Source organism: Anas acuta, chromosome 1 (assembly GCF_963932015.1).
Source record: "Anas acuta chromosome 1, bAnaAcu1.1, whole genome shotgun sequence".
Lineage (NCBI taxonomy): Eukaryota > Metazoa > Chordata > Aves > Anseriformes > Anatidae > Anas > Anas acuta.
The window spans coordinates 132,830,975-132,848,607 of NC_088979.1; the positions used below are offsets into that span (position 1 = coordinate 132,830,975).

The 17,633-nt window shown below is 37.8% G+C and overlaps 1 protein-coding gene across 8 annotated transcripts in view; it reads right to left on the bottom strand.

The window, feature by feature from the left end:
• The window catches only part of PHF21B (PHD finger protein 21B), a 172,801-nt gene that overhangs the window by 13,454 nt on the left and 141,714 nt on the right, over positions 1–17,633 (bottom strand). For all 8 annotated transcript variants that reach the window (XR_011089237.1, XM_068657338.1, XM_068657391.1 and 5 more), the window contains 4 exons: positions 14,411–14,761; positions 12,098–12,220; positions 6,663–6,714; positions 1,820–1,896 (listed from right to left, as the gene is read on the bottom strand). Coding sequence is in view for 7 of the 8 variants with exons in the window: in XM_068657338.1 (XP_068513439.1) it covers positions 1,820–1,896; positions 6,663–6,714; positions 12,098–12,220; positions 14,411–14,761 (603 nt within the window). In the remaining variant the exon portion in view is untranslated. The remainder of the gene's footprint in view (positions 1–1,819; positions 1,897–6,662; positions 6,715–12,097; positions 12,221–14,410; positions 14,762–17,633) is intronic.

Here is a 17,633-nt window from a genome sequence, read left to right on the forward strand (position 1 = left end):
TGCTGAAGGACAACAACAAAGAAGCTACTAAGAGTGGGAAAATAGAATGGTATCTCAGAAACATTTTTAGAAAAAAAAAAGCTTTGAAAATGAAAAGCACAACATTCAATTGAAGACATAAGACTGTGATCACATTTTTGTTATCAAGGAAGTTAACATCACCACTACAGATGCTGAGCTCCTGCAGTTTTGAGGGGCATTGGCAAATAAAAAGTCTAATTTATATGCAATTTCAACTTAAACAATCATGAATTAAAGAGCATTCTGTAGACTAACCGCAAACTAAACTGCACAAGAATGCCTAAAATGCCACAAAATACCTCAATTCACTGATTAGCAAATCAATCTGAGCAGCTAATTGATCAGTGAAAAAACATCTGCCTCCATTTTACTTGAACGGCATTCCTCATGGTCAGTACTTAATGACAGCTCCTAATGAGGACACAGCTAATCAGCCATAGGACTCTTTTACAGACATTTCTTTCTCTGTGCCATCCTTTACTTCATGATATGCTTTTGAGAACAGATATAATAAGGAGTATGAACTAGGGGTGCAGCAGACCTCCTTCATCACCCCTTTCATCTCTGCTCAAGGTAACTGAGTTTCTCATGAACGTTGATTAGACTACAGTCACAAAACTTGATTGTAAGTTATTTTAATAAACTTATCAGGACAAAATGGCCTAAGAGAAGACACTGCAAATGTAATGGTAGCAAGCCTAAGGTTCCTACTGTGTTAAACACTGGGTATATGAACATAAGTATTTGCTCTGAAGAGGTTGCTGGAGAAAAACTGAGTCCTGAAGAATTCAAGTGCCCAGAAAGGGAGCATAAAAATCATATTTAAAAAAATAAATAAAATAAAAGAACAACCAAGTTATCACTGATAGCGTTCTTCTTAGCCTCATCTGTCTTCTGTCTGCAGACATTTGCAAAAATTTTGGTATTCCAAAATTTCATCACTGATACCTACGTAAAGAAAACTTACTTTATTTAGGCTTAAGGAACCCAGAACATGAAGTAATCTTGCTTAAATGGAAAGCTGGCTGCAAATCAGTTTAATTTCTGCAGGAAGTTCAAATAGTAACCCCAAATTGTGGTAAAATGTTAAAGATGGAATTTTAACATGCTAAATAAATAGAAACTTAATAAAAACACATTTTTAGAACAAGTTAAGTCTATTTACATGCTGACTTTATACCAGGTTTGCAATGCAATATTTTGTAGGGCCTAATTTTGCTATTGCCATAGATGTAACAGCATACACATAACAGATGATAGAGATCATGCAGATCCATTTTATTTTTAATTACTCATTATTTTACTTATTATGCAGGCTTTCTTACCCTCTGCACAGCACACTGATTCTTAAACCAGTATGTTCCTTTTATGAATGTCTATAATAAAAAAAAAAAAAACAACACTAAGTGAAGTTCTCTGAAGATAGGAATAGGAAAAGAGGAATGGCCATGCAAGTCTGAAGATAATGCAGCACTTCTGTTCTTCAGGTCTGACCTAATGGGACCATGTGTATAGGTAAAAGAGTAATTAGAACCCACATTAATTTAGTCCTCTCAGCCGTTACTAAAACTATCATGAGTGCTAATTTGAAGTAAGTGATGTTGTGGGGTGAAAACCTGTTGCTTAGCTACTGAGATTAAATATATTTTTTTCTTTTCCACATCAATATATCTTTACAACTGAATACATGGCTCTGCATTCATATATACTTTTGTAATAAGAAGTACTTAAGCCTTTTATTGGCATGAAATAGCACTGTGATAAAAAAAAAAAAAAAAAAAAGTGAATTATCAAGTACCTCGGTTTCCAAGAGTCCACTGTAGGCTGGATTCGCTGTGCTTCTTCTCTTCCTTTCCTGACGCTTGCTCTGGATTTCTGTAACCATGGAAAAAAGCATGAATTATATGTTTCTCATTCATCAGGGAAAAATGTAGCTCTAACTTCTTAATCAAGATGCTCTTACCCTCAACCTCTTAAGCTCTGTGTTCAGGTTCAGTTTCTAAAGTGTTAATTGGGTTGCATTGGCATTGATATTTACAGCAGTTAAAGGCTTGACATTAATAAGATTTTCCTTGTAAGACTCACAACACAGGCATGTTTTTATTTTTCCCTTCCTCCATGGTGGACTTCTGCTGTCCTACAAGATTTTTATGATGATCCCTTCAGACACACGTTTAACAAGCATCAAGAGAGAGCTTTCAAAATGCTATCAATGACTGCTATTAACAAAATTTAATCATACAAAGCAGTTAAGCCTTGAAACCCATATCAGATGAAAGTATAGAGATCCTTTTAAGTTTCACTTATGTTACTTTTTCTCTGCAGAGGGTAGATTCAGCTCTAACTAGGGCACTATGACTTATTCATCCAAAATAACACGGCTTCATGATCATAAACTTGCAAAGTATTTTTGTGAGCTGTACATATAACTGTGCCACTTGAAAGAGCAGTGCAAAAATAACCTAATTGAATTGCTGGCCTGTTTGGGAAAGGGGGAAGAACAGGAGAACTCTCTTCAACTAAATGGTAACACCTATCGAAGATGGCACTTACTCAGGACTGCATTTAGCAAAAAATAAGTCATGTGCAATCTTCTGGATACACACACAGAAAAAATGAGCAAATTCCTGGCCCACTGAAATCTGTAGATTTAATGCCACTTTTATCTGAACTAGGATTTCATTTCCATCACACGGAATTTTTCCAGCTCTTTATGTCTGTTCAGAATGGTGAGATTATTATAATCATGTATTATACAGTCTACTTTTTATTCCAATAAGGTAAAAAGCAGACATGCTTTAGCAAGGAGAGCCCCCCAGCATCCATCCCATGACGTGAAGTGTGTGCAGCTGGGCTGATGCTTGTTCCCCAAGTGAATATTTTACGTCAATGTTCACATTCTGTAGTGATAAACCACAGAACTCTTTTTAGTCTAAATGCCCCTCCCATGGTTGTGACACCTCCACTCTTTTTGCTCTGAGTAAATTTGTCAGAAGGAGCAGAACTGGCAGGAACACTAGCCTGTCAACCCATCAGAGGACCAGGAGCACACCCAACAGAAACTCAAGACACCATCTAGTTCTGCAGAAAGTCTAGCATCTTTTGCCAATGTGTGAGACCCATCCCAGAAGGTCCTCCGGGCCAGAAAATGGTCTCAAGGATATTGAGCACTATCTCCCATTTGCAATCCAACAGTAAGATACAGTCCAGCTTTCAGGATGTCTACAATACACGGGAACTGGATTCCTGACACACAGTTCTGGCTTCCAGACACCCTTTCCAAATTGAAGTTGATCACTTCTCCACAGAGTAAAAAGGGCAGTGTGCCACAGTATGTGGTTTAAGTATTGCTGGTCATGTCCTGAACACGGTGTCCGTAGGGACAAGGCCAACACTCTGCTTGGATTTTGTACAGCCCTGAGTTCCCAGATACTGATTTGAAACTTCTCATTCACAAAGCACTATTGGCTAAGCCACCACTCTTGCAATGGTGGATGTAGCAGACAGAAACTGGATAGACAAGAAAAACAGAGGAGCAACTACTTGTGTATTCTGGCTGGGTTTTCCCACTGGCATGGGAACATGTCACCTCTCACACTCAGGTGTCTCTCCTAAGGCAATTCAAAGAGTACAGGCAGGTCTGATTCACAGCCTGACATGAGACAGACATATGCTGCCATGCAACTCCTGGAGCTGTGCAGCATCTCAATATGAAGAAATGTGCAATCTGGGACTGCACTGAGATGTGCAATAAACCCCATTTCTGAAACCACTGCCAGCATGTCGTTAACATCCTTGGTGCCATGAAACCTCCAAACAGGAAGCCATTGTATGGGTAACACTTCTGCCCCACCACTGAAGTATTCCCTACAGTGTGCTCTTCTAGCTATGAAGAAATTGCCATTCTGGAGCTTCCAAACCCTTTGGCAGCCTATGAAGGGAATCTGGCCTCTGCAGCAGGATGAGCACTACATGTGGATCCAACAGCCTGCCACAGAGCCACGGGAAGGACGATTGTTCTCCATGTCAGTTCTTACAAAAGGAATGTGCTCCTGGCCAGAAGTGCCAGAGACATCACAAAAGAAGAACCCATGTGCCTTGACGCTGGCAAGGAAATGGAGGAAGTGGAGCTGTGCTGACTTTTGACTTTGGTCTCAACAGCAGGAGCAGGAGCCATGGTTTCTGCAGCCAGCAGCAGTAACCCAACCTACAGGGTCAGTGCATCCAGGGGCTGCAGCTTCTCAGCACTCACAGCAGCACAGGGAAGAAGCTGGAGACAGACTGACTGCCCAGACAGACTTACTCCTTTTCAGAGGTTCTCACAAGGATGCAAGATTGGGACTTTCCACTGGTCTGGGAAAAGAAACAAAGGATTTGACACAGCTTTCTGTATGTTGGGGAGTATAACTGCGCTGACTATCTTCACGAGAAGCCTGTGATGGATCTGTAAGTTCTCTGCCCTTTTGGGTCCCAGGTTTAAGAGAGAATTTCTTTAGGACATGCTCTCACCAAGGCAACAGAAATATTTGATGGAGCCTGACTCACACATGTGGTAGAGACCTGGAATACAGCTTTGGAAGAGGCATCACTGTGGTGCAGAAATAAAATCTGGCTTGGGGGAAAAGCAATTGCAGTGAAAATAGATGGAAAAAGAGATGGAGAAATGAACTAAAATAGCACTAGATGTACTCCACCTTATGCAGCCATCAGGGAGGGAAGGCACAATGTCAGCGCTTCACTTATGGAAACTGTGAAAAAAAATATCCATGCTTCTGATAAAAGGAGTACGTACATCCAGGAGTGCATCTGTAAATAATCACAACCAGCTAGACCAGAGGCATAGACTGGTACACTATCTTTGTTACTTGTCACTTCTGCTAAAAAGTATTGAGTGTGTTTTCTCTTTCTTTTTCCAAACAGGGCTTAAAAAAGTAAAAATAAGTAATTTGGTTTAACTTATTAAAGCATTCCAATAAGATAAATGGAAATACTTGATTTTATTTTCTTTAGCTAAGAAGTTTGTGTCTAGAAAGACATGAACTAAAGACTTCTTTTAAATATTCTGTTTTCAATCTAGATTTTTTTTACACAATGGCAGTGATAAAAAACATTCTTATAGCCTAGAGAAAAAGATTATGTCACAACCACAAGCTACATCACAGAATTATTTAGTTTACTAATTTAAAAAATACAACCAAAACAGAAAAGAAAAAAAAAAAAAACAACTAAATGGTAATACATTTGATAGAGATTAATAATCTTGAAGATCGCTTTATATTGGAGGTGAAGCTTCAATAAGCTAATGTATGTATAGTGTAACACTCTGTATGGTCATTCTATGAGGCCTGTAATGACAGTTTATCTTTAGCGCACTCTGTATCCTGCAGCATGTCAGTGGAAAGGGCCCTGAAGAACAGAGCTCTTTTCCCAGTTAGGTGAAAGATCCTCCTCTAGAAGTTAGCTGGAAAGGCTGCTGGTCTGATAGAGAAATCCATGCAGAAGCGGATCACAGTCCCTCACCACAGAATTAGCAAATAAAATGAAGAAATGCAATAATGCTGTGGATTAATGATACTGAGTGAATAAGCTTTTAATGCCTGAATCCTGATACAGTTTAATTCAAAAAAATGTAAAACTGAGGAATACATTAGAAGTACTAAAATAAACTGAACTGCATAATGACCACTCCTTCCTGATAAACAGCAATGGCTGATAACTGTAAATATGACACAGCACTAAAATAATAACCATTAGCATGTGAAAGCTACAAGGGTATTTTTGGCAGTTGTAATCACCAACACTCATGAAGAAATACCCTTTCCATAGTAAATAGCTCTTGGTGGGAGCTGTTTATTTCAAGGTAGTAGGAATCTAAAAAGTGAATTTGTCTGAAAGAATTGATTCTACAGGATTAGTATTATAGCAGTTAGGTTCAAAATGTGCATCTCTGCACTTACTGTATAACAGAATAGAGTAGTACTTGGTGTTCATGAACATAAGCATTAAATCCACACAAACAATTTATTAGTTCCAATAAAATCCAAGGGCAAAGAATTATTCAAAATGAAGTTCTCTCTGCTGTAAGCATGATTTGCACTTCAGCCTAATTTCAAATGTTGTCCTATTTTCCTTAGAAAAAAGAAAACAAGAACCAGTCATCATTTGCACTTTTGGGATTATAAATCTTCTCCTGAAATTGCTATAGCTTTTTAATTTCCATTTCAATCCATTACCTTTAAGGGACTAAAAAGGCTGATGGCTTAAAGTTTCTCTAAACTGCTTTCAAATTCTCAGTCACTGGGACATTAAATGTTTTTCTAAAATGCAGATTTAAAGAGGAAAGAGAGAGGGGTAAAAAAAAAAAAAAAGCAACAAAACACCAGAAAAACTGCTGCATATATTGCAGAGACTTTATAATTAAGACACTATTTTCTTCAGAATTCACGGCCTCTCTTAAAACCAAGGAACAGAAGCACAAGAAAACTTATTAAAAAGAAATCAAGCTGTAAATAACTTGGACTCTTGAGTCAGCAAGATATCTAAGAATGTGGCGAACTCTAAAGCAGTTTCATTTGGCTGTGGAGCAGCAGAGAGAAAAGATTTCACTCAAAACCTGAGCTGTAGAACATATGCCATCTTACCTTCCAAATGTTCTGTTGTAACCAGTCCTAATGCTACCATGAAGGCAATTTTCTATGGAAAGAAATAAACACACATTAGATTTTCTACTACAACAATTCTGTAGAAGTAAATAATCTGGCATTGACAGAATAAACCCAATAAGGTCTTTCAGAAATGTCTATTGCTTGAATGCATAGAAATATGAAGAACTAATTGAAGATTTTGTCTCTATGAGCATGTCTCCATGGTTTAGTGGGGGCTGTTAGTGTTAGGTCAGAGGTTGGACTCGATGATCTTGAGGTCTCTTCCAACCTAGAAACTCTGTGATTCTGTGATTTGCTTCAGATATGCCCGGTCAGTCATGCCCTACTTGTAGGACTACATAAACTTTAACAGTTCAGAGTCTTATAAAGCCAATGATGTATGATTATTAATTGTATATAATGCATGACCAAAATTTCATATTGTTAGTTGCTTTGTTACTCCATTCTTTAGAAAAGCAATTGTGTATTATTATTACTGTCTGGCACTGTTTTTATTGGATACAAGCAAGCTATATGGAGAAGATACGACACACTTGCACTGAACTTTTCAACTTTTGAAATCTCCCCCCCTCCCCCCCCCAAAAAAAAAGAATAATTCAGAAATTGTTTGTCCCGAGTTACAGAAAGAATATCACATGCATGAACTGTGAAGGGGTCCACTGATCCCTTATCTTGCCTCAGTGGGGAAGCTAACAAACATCTCCCACTGATAGTGGTGAATTCATTTTACAGCGAGGAATGTGATCCTAAAAAAATGACTCAGAATTCTTGGTACACTGTGTACACACAAACCACATTTGCATACTAACAAAACTTTGAAATATGCCTACGCAGTTATAGGGCAATTACTAGCGCAGACTCTACATCAGAGATTTTTCATTGGGATTTTTTTTCCAATGAAATTTCTTGCAAGAAAAATTTTTGCTGAAGATTCCTTTTTTTTTTTTTCCCTTAAATGGAAAACTGAAATTCTGTTGTGTAGTTCGAAGCCCAAACTGAACCAAACTACTTGGTTTTGCATCACATCTATGGTACTGTGGGGTCTCCTCTCTCTGCTGTGCTGAACAACCTCATTGGATCGTGCTAATTTCAGAATTGGATCATGCTTCACAAGGTGCAATTCCACAGAAGAGATAATCTGGCTAGAAAAAACGAGCTATTAGGAATCTAGCAAGCAAAACTCACAATCCAACTGTGATAATGCACCCAAAGACCATTGGAAGATGTAATTGTCATGCTCACCCAAAATAAAATGTGTAGATTTAGGTTGAACTAAAATTGAGTGTTTAAGTGGTAGATGGTCAAAACATTCTGTTTCAGAGAAGTGTCGGGACAACATATTTCAATACTTCCAAGTCAAAATTAGTTTGACCTTCTTGTTTGTGAAAAACCTGATGATTCAACTTTTCATTTCATCCCATTGTAAAATCAGCTACTAAGTTATTGAAAGTACTATTTCCTTTGCAATTCTGACTTCCACATAGTGAAACTGTGAAAGTAAGCACATCCTCATTTTATAGATGAAAAGATCTAGCTAAGGGGTGGGTACTTCACAAATCAGAGAGTCAGGATTGGATATCCTTATTCTTCTTATATCTGTGAAAATACCTACGTCAAAGAGGTGAACTAACAAAGTCGTAAGATAGGAATATTGTCATTCCATGATCTCCTAGGGTGTAATTCTTCCTGTAGATTAAAAAATGGTCATGTAGAATCTCATCACTGGCAATTTAGATAACATTCATGCTATATTTCTGCCTTCCATAACTGTGGTAATGACATGCACATGTACATGCACATCAGACCTTGATTTCATTAATGCTCACTCCTTACATGTCTAAAACATCAGCTGGGCATGGTGGGGGTTCCACACGTGAAGGGAAAGATGAATATTTGATCAGAGACCCACTGTGTAGATCTGAGAAGAAAATTTGTCAATTGAGTAGAATTACAAGCTTCACTTCACCCCAACTAGAAGTAACTTTATGACAGGGTGTCTCTGCTCTGAGCAGAAGTCATAGCAACATTTATATAAAGTGCAAATGGTTAATGTGTGATTGTGTGATTTTCCAGTTGGAACACAGATTGCCTATATTACTCAAAATATTGTCTATATTACCTAAAGATTAGACTGTAAAGGGAGCATACATTTTCTAACATCTAAACTAAAATTATTTCAGTACTGGCATGCTTGATAAATTTCCTCTCTTTATACTAAATTTATTTGAATACATATCTAATTAAATGTAATGACAGTATACGTGCTTATGAAGAGCTTCCATAAATGGACTTGATAATTATCTCACTATTAAAGACAGGAAGGTTTTATAGGTATTTGAAATATGGTTCCTCTTTAAAAATCCCAATAGAAGCTGTATTCTTTTTAACAAGCATGTTATATTAACAGCATATTTGTTTTCATGGGTTTTGCTGTTTCACACTCTTGCAGCTCATTGGATTCCACTCAAAATAGTAGTTCCGCTGTAAAGCTTTACTGTCAAGCATCCCAGAGAAATGGCAATGCAATGTTGTTTCTGCTCTGTGCAGGAATCCACAAAATTGATTCTTTGATTTCTCCATCTTTGCAATGCAGGCTCAACTCTAGCATTTAGTCCACAATAGCAACGTGTCTCTCTTCTCAGTTCTTAAGTAGGATTAAAATCACTGTTAGCTAAATAACCAGCATTTCTGGCAGTTATTTTTTATTTTAAGTAAAAGAATGTTAGAATATGCATGAAAATGGTGCCAGCAATGTAAAATTTTAGTGATATACAAGCTGAAGTGCAAAAAGTTTTGTGCAATACTAACTGCTTCTTCTATGCTGAACTCAGATACTTTTAAGTAAAACAAAACAAAACAAAAACAAACAAACAAAAACAACTAAAAAGCATACTGATGACAAAAATAAAAAACAAAACAAACAAAAACCAACAAAAACAGACATTTGCTCCACAGAGGGATCACTCCCTTGTGTAATTTCTTAATTTCTTTGCAGAAATCATTCTGGTGGGAGAGGCCCCATTACTAGACGGGCGGCAATTTAGTTTAGCAGTTAATGGCCTCCATCCTCACCAGCACCTGGCTTAGAGAAGGGTACAGGAGACCATTCTCCCAGTCACTCCTCAGCCTCCGGGTGACAACACTCACACAGCTCATGTCCCAGGAGAAGGCTCTGACCACTGGACCTGGACATCCTGGCTGACTGGCTCCCTCCATCCCTTCTGGGAAAGCCACTCCATAGCCACTCATCCAGGACTAACAGCTGCAAAATGCAGGCACAGCGAGATTTTCTATAGTCTAAGGATACTTGGGAAAGAAGAAACCTTAGGTTTATGCAAAAGGAATACATATTTCAGGGCTGCTGTGTCCAGAGCTAGCTTCCCGGCTTCCCAAAAGAACAACCAAGCCAGAAACTAAAGACAACCAGCAGGTTCTCAGTCTTTTGTGTTTGTTCAGATATGCTTAGAAACTGCAGACAGAACTCCTGGCTACTGCTAGGTCTGGTTATTTCTGGTTTATTTATTTTTAATTTTACATTTAATATGTTAAATCCCAGTCTGTCATGACTGACATTTATGTAGAGATACACTCAAGTTCATGCCTCAGTTTTGTGCTTTGAAGATAAATAAAGGTGTGGAAAGAAGTGCCTAGATTGCTTATTTTCTTTAAAAAATTCAATCATCTGTTAAACAGCTATGAATGCTTTTAGAAATGTGTGGTATGTCTTTTCACGAAGCAAAACAAAGATTTTTACAAAACCATTTCTTTTTGTAATTACATGTTCTACTTATGTCATTACATGTGTTTACACTAATTATGTTGTTAGTTCTAATTACACTAATTGCATAAATACATGATAATCAACTAAAGTTTACTTTCAAAGAACAAAAGAAATTAACTTTAGACTTACATATTTATGGCTGTGAAACAAATATATGAAAAGTCACATTTAAGGGCATAGCTTCAGCATCCTACACAGAAAATTGTGTTTGCCAAGACATCCTGTATACATGGTAGGAACAATGTTCTTGGTTACAAAAAAAGACAGTCAGAGGAGCCAAAGGCACCAGGATATACTAGTTAGCAATTCAATGGAAAGCTCATTAAATTTAAGAATGCTGTACCACAATTTGTCCCCAGTTGCACAGTCTCTTTCTTTGCATTCCTCTGGAAGATTTTTGCTCAGTATTCTTTTGTGGGGAATAAATTATAGTAAAGGAAAAATTGATTTTTTTTTCTAGCATTTTCTTTTTAATCAGGATCTACTAGCCTTTCTACCCCCTAAGTAATCCCCCTAATCCCCTTTTTAATCAGGATCTACTAGCCTTTCTACCCCCTAAATAATCTTTTGGAAATAGTTTCTTAGTGAAAACAGATGCAGTCCCATCATTCAGTGGCAACGAAGATTCACACAAGGGTCAGATTTTAAACTCAGAGGTTTCATATGCACATTTCTGCAGGGCTTTTGCATAAACCTGTGATATTCTATGTTAAAAGCCACAATATTTATCCCCTAACACTGTTCCAACTTTTGTCTTCAAATGTCACAAGGAGTGACATTGTCCACTTAACATTAAAAATTTATATTGTGATAGTTCTCTTAAACTTACAGCACCAAGGATGCTTTCTTGCTCTAAACTTATTAGAATAATAAGGTTAAGATTTCACATTATATGAACATTTCCACACTATAAATAAGTGCAGTTTGTATAATTTTTCAAATTGCCTTTGCAATTTTTCAAATTGCAAAAGTATGTACAAGCTAATTTGAATACAACTAGTCAAAACCCAAACACCTGTTAAACATAGATTCCATTTCTACAAGGTCTTCTGATTTGTATTTTCAGTTTACATAGTAAATATTGTTCATGAAAGAAATTTTGTCTTATTACTTGCTTTCTACTCTCTTCCTCAATTTGAATGATTTTAATGTGTTTCAGGCTAAAAAGAATCTGTGTACATGTGGGAATGTGGGATAACGCACACAGCAAATGCAAGGAACTATATTGTTACACACAATTTAGAGATTGCAAGATTCATTACCAAGAAGATGAAAATGTAAAAGCCCATCTTACAAAAGAATTGTTAATTCAACCTCAAATAAAGCCTGTAAATCTGGTGTTACATATTTGATAGCATAAAAGAAAATATTTTCAGCTTTTATATACCTTTCACAAGGCCTGGATTTTTACGATGCCTACAATTCTTACATTTTGCAACACTGGGAGGTTTGAAAGATGCAAACCAAATTTGTCAGAACAACTCACAGGGGCAGAACACACCTTTTGCAATGAACCATAAGCACAAAATCAGTAATTATGTATGCACACAGAAAAAAAAATAGTAATGGCCCCTAAAACTTAATCATACTGTAGTTCAATTATTAAACTAATAATTTTTTAAAAAATCACCTCTGGATTTTCTTCCTTTTTCTTTTTGGTAGCAGGGCATCCCTGAGGTGGCTCTTCAGGAAGTTTCTTTGTCTCCACTTTACTTTCTGTCTGAGTTTGGACTTGAGGCTGAATAATGATAACCTAAAAGACAACATACAAATAAAAGAACAGAATTCACTATATAAAACTGGAATTTTCTGCCTGAAAATGTGATTCTTCATTGTAGTGTTAGTTGATACCTATACAGGCAACAAATACAAGTCACAAGCCACAAAGTCACAAGCCACAAGTCACAAAAATATTAAAAACTGGATACCTAGCTTAGGCCTCTAAACATTCTGAAAACAAATTTTTATAGATGCATCATAAACCAGCAGCATCCTAAGGGAGCCATTTGATCAGTATCTCTGAAAATTAGGACACTTTCTGTTTAGAGGGCTCCTGAAGCTGATTCAGCTGCCTAACTTTGGTGTTCATGATGTTTCCCTTGATTTTATTTCACAGAGACATAGAATAGAACTACTACACGTTCAAAACAAGAGTCTTATCTCAGTTATTCCAGTGTTATTACAGAGTAAGTACATGTGGATTGGAAAGAAGATGCTCCTTAGGAATATTAATGGGACAGATCAGAGTTCAGTCCTCAGCATTTATGGTTATAAGCAGTGGATATCCATTTTTGCATAAACAAAATAAAATATATGTTTTAAATTAAAATTAATTCTGGTTAGAACCTTAGCTATAGGAATTACTACACAGATCTCTTAGGCATGCACGTGTTTGTATGTACATCTGCTACTATTTGAATTACCACATAAAGATTTACAAGTTTCAGATAACATTACCTCAGAAGCTATTAAATTAAAAGGAATGAGAGACAATTTCTAACCACAGAACTATACATGACTTTACACCCATACTCAAAGCTTCATAAAAGATACAGAAGAGCTTCCCAAGGTCACCTTCTTGATGAAGGTTATTGGATTTGAACACTGGGCCTCTTCCATCTATTTCACTGCTAACCTTCAAAAAATTTATTTAATTGTTATAATTTATCTCCACGCAGTCACTCTAGAAGACTCAAGAGCATAAAAAGGTATATATATATATTTTTTTAACCAGTAGCCAGTTAAAGTAAGAAAAATAAATTCTGTTAGAAGAGTGTAGAAGGGATGCTCACTTTTATTTACCTCACAAACCATCCTACATCCTGTATTCTTTCTTAGCACTGTATGAGAACCTGTGCTGCCAACAAAATCCGGGGTAGCAGTACCTAGCAATAAATTACAATGAATGTCCGCTGAGTACATTGGCAGACTTTATTGAATCTGTTTCTAGTACATGAGTGGAAAAGTTCTTATATTTCAAAGCTAAAAAGACACACAAAGTGGAAACAAGAAATTTGTAACTTGATTTTTTCCTACTGATCTGCTGATCAGCTTTGAAACCCAGAGCTCTCATTTCATTTGCCCATGGAAAAGGGAATTCCTGATTATTACACTCCCCTGGGATCAGTTGATATAACTGATATCTCTGTATAATTGAAGAGGGAGTCCATGGGGAATTTGAGCCTGTACAGAATTCAGGGATATTGTTAGTAAGAAATGGTTTAAGTAAAGAGAAGATTGTATTGTTCTATTAACATCAGGCTACACAATGATACATCTAAAATCAAGGCATGTACACAGACAAATGTCTACTGGCGTCCATGTGTCCCCTTAAGGATTTTTCCACTGCTTTCTGATTATTTCCTTCAAAAAGAACCACAAGCACCACTCTGTCAGTGCTTTGCACTCCCAGAGGAACCACCAGTACACGAGAGATAAGGACATACTGGAAAGTGTCCAACAAAGGGCTTCCAAGATGCTGAAGAGACTGGAGCATTTCTCCTATGAAAAGAGGCTGAGAGAGCTGAGACTGTTCAGCCTGGAGAAGAGGAAGCTCAGGGGGGATCTTATCAATGTCTGTAAATACCTTTTTAAAGAGAGTGCAAAGAGGACAGACCCAGGCTCTTTTCAGTAGTGCCCAAACTGGAAGACAGGAGGCTCCCTCTTAACATCAGGAAGCCCTTTCATGCTGTTTGGGTGACGGAGCACTGGCACAGGTTGCCCAGAGAGGTTGTGGAGTCTCCTCCTTGGAGAACTTCAGAAGCTACCAGGATGTGGTCCTGGGCAGCCTGCTTTGGGTGGCCCTGCTGGATGGAATTTTACAGATGGCCTCTAGAGGGTCCTTCCAGCCTCAGTTCTTCTGTGATTCCATGACCATTCTGCTCACATTTGTGCCATAATTCCTGAAATTGGCAGCTGAAACACAACAAGAAGCAGAACCTACCTTGCTGTCGGCACTGATGAGGAGTGGTTGCACTTTGACGCTGTCGTTGACCATAGAGACAGTAGTGCTGGTGCTGATAGGAGTTGCATTGTTGGGGGAGGTGGAGATGATGGCGTACGCCACACCGGCACTGCTCAGCGGTGACGAGAGAGGGGTAGGCTCGGTGATGCTTTGCGACTGGCTGTTAGGTGTCTGTACATGGCTGACGGTGTTGTTGGCAGTGGGGAGGGCAGGGCTGGGGTTTTTGATGCTGACGACAGTAGCCTTTTGGAAGGTAGGAGGCTGCTTGGATGGTTGGTCTCTGCACGGGGAAATAGGGAGGCTGTCTGGAATCAGGGTCTTTGGCCTAACCTGCAAAAAGGGTTAGATGTTACTAGGCATAATCCAACACTCTAGTGCAAAAACACTGCATATATGCAGTCTAGCCATAGAGCCTCCGGTTGTATTAACCACACAACAGGAGCGCCTAGAAAAATGCAGTGTAGCAACTTGAAGTAGACAGCCATTCATTCACTTGTAGATGTATTCCCAGCACTCCTCACCTGAGTCATTTTGTAGTCCCTAACTCATTGCAATGCTAAACAAAAAGGGAGAAAAAAGTCAATTCCTCACTTTTATTAGCACACTTCCATACACATGCTATTCAAGCCACATTCAGTTCTCAGTAGGCATGTTTAAGCCAAAGCCTTTTCCAAAGAATGGAAAACCCAAATGCAATAATTTCCTGTTCTGAAGGACACAACACTCTTGCTATGAATTAAGGAGTGGGAACTGAATCATTAAGGGAGTTGTGGGAAAGCATTTACAGGAACATTAAGTGTATGCACATCGTTTGTACTGGTGGATCAGTGAATGAAGCTCCTTATATTCTTAAGACAAGCCATGTTCAATGGACACAACCACTCAGCTCAACAACAACAACAACAACAGAGAGAAAGAGAGGGAAAAAAAGACACACAGAAACATACAGCTTAGTATTTTGTGCTGTAAGGGAAAGCTGCTGTGCAGCTGTGGGTGAGTAAAGAAGGCACTTCTCCATGGATGGATGGGGAAATCGTTTGCCAACATCTGTGAAGACTGAGGCTTTACATAGAGCCATGAATGATAGCTGAAAACAATTGTCTCCAGCTAATGTGATGTGTTTCCAATGGGGTAATTAATGTCACCCTGTCAACATGGCTCTGACTTAACAACGTGTTAAGTACAGTTCCAGAATTGAAAATAAATAATTTAAACTGCTTCACAAGAAGTTAACTTCACTCCTAGCTTATTCGTTAACATGGCCACATAAAACAGCCAGCTCCCTCTGTGCTTATTTCATCCTGTCACTTCTCGCACCTTCCATACTGTGAAACAAAATGACAAGCTGCAGCAGACAGGCGGTGGAAACAGCTGCCTGTGCCGCTGTGCGTCAGCCAGCAAGAGCCCTTCCAGTGATGCTGCCTCCAATCTCCAGCCTAAGTAAGCCATTTAATGAAAAGGCAGGGATTCACTGATGTAGGGAAAATCATCTCTCAAGGCTGGCTGTCGTCCTCTGTCATATCAAGGAGGATCTGTACCCATTTCTCCTTGTAGAGAATATGAAGCATGGCAGCACATGTATCTCAACTCTTTCTATTCCAGTAGCACAGTGCTCAGTGGCCACTTGGCTCCTAAAACTGATGAATAGTATAAACATGCATTAGAAGCACAGTCCTGCTTAGGAGCACATAAACTACAAGTAATCAAGGTAGATGTAAAATGAAACAGCAAACAGAGGCAGACAGGAGGCTTTGCCTAAAGTACAGCGGCAGACGAGTGACAAAGCTGGGAAGCTGTTATGTTTGGCTCACAACTTCAAATTAACACCAAAAAGCCTTGTGGACTCAGTGCAAAATGACTCAAAGCTACACTAACCAAGAACTAACCATGTTCAAGATATTCTGACAGTAAATGAATTTATTTTGCTCTTTTTCCTCCATCTCATGAGTTCCACCCCACATATTTTATGTAAGGGTTATTTGGTTTTATTATTGAAGATATTAGACTAATACTCTGGCCAAGATATTTAAGAAGGTAGTCTATGTTTAGCTTCATATTCAAAATTAATTAATGGTCTTATTTTATTTTCAAAAGCAGTGCAGAGAGGTTTGGTTTAGAACCACCCTCACCCAGGCATTTTGCAAAACTAAGGCTTCTAACATGAACAACAGCCAGTGAAATAGCAGTCGTGAAGCAGAGACAGACTCTTAAAGCATTCATGTCTATATCAGAGTCAGTTATACAAGCAGATATTGTAATATCTATTTTTATATTTTCATAATAGTATTCTTTTTCCTCCTGTGTTATACCTTATATAATTCTTTCATATGTAAGCCTTTAACAAGTTGCTCATGCCATGTGCTCAGAGATACATGTACATTCACAGAAATAGTGTTGTTACTCAGAAAAAGTCTGAGATGCTTGGCAAAATACAGTTAAAATGTACTCTCATGGCCAAAAATAAAAATAAAAATAAAAAAATATAAGCTGTTTGGTAAACATCTAAATGATGGATCTCTCCTTAAAACAATTTTCTTGTAAATTGGTGTAACATCAGTTACCAACAGAAATACTGTAAACATGGAAAGAGATAAGTCCATATATATATACAGGGAGAAAGATAAATAAATAGTAGCTCAGATCAAAGATTCAATGTAACAGTCACAGAGATCTTTAAAAAAAAAAAAAATCAAGTCTGACAAAAAGTCACCTCTAGTTTTTCTAGCCAAAAGCTGTCATGCAGTCTACCCAGATCTGCTGTATCTGTCACTCTCACTTGCGTGTTTGTGTTTAATCAAAAGCCTAATTAAAACTAAATGCCAATATATATTCTAGCTACATAGTTATCTTTTCTACACCATTATCTATATATGTATTGATTGTCAGGTGTAATAATTCAATGAATTCTATACACGCTCTTTACACAATTATATCCATTCTGCAAGTTGTGGATGAATGCATATGACTGTGCTATATAATAAGCTATTCCTGCACAATTAAACAGATGTAATTTTCCAAAGTAACATATTCCCTATAAAGCACTACCTATTGAAGTATTTGATCTGATTTAGCACACATGAACATAAGCTGGAGATTTTCTGCCACCTTGTGATACGAAGGAGGTATAGCGGTCTTCATTGTCCTGCAAATTCCCTAAATTCATTTAACGTTGTGAAAGTAGATTTATTACAGAATAATAAAA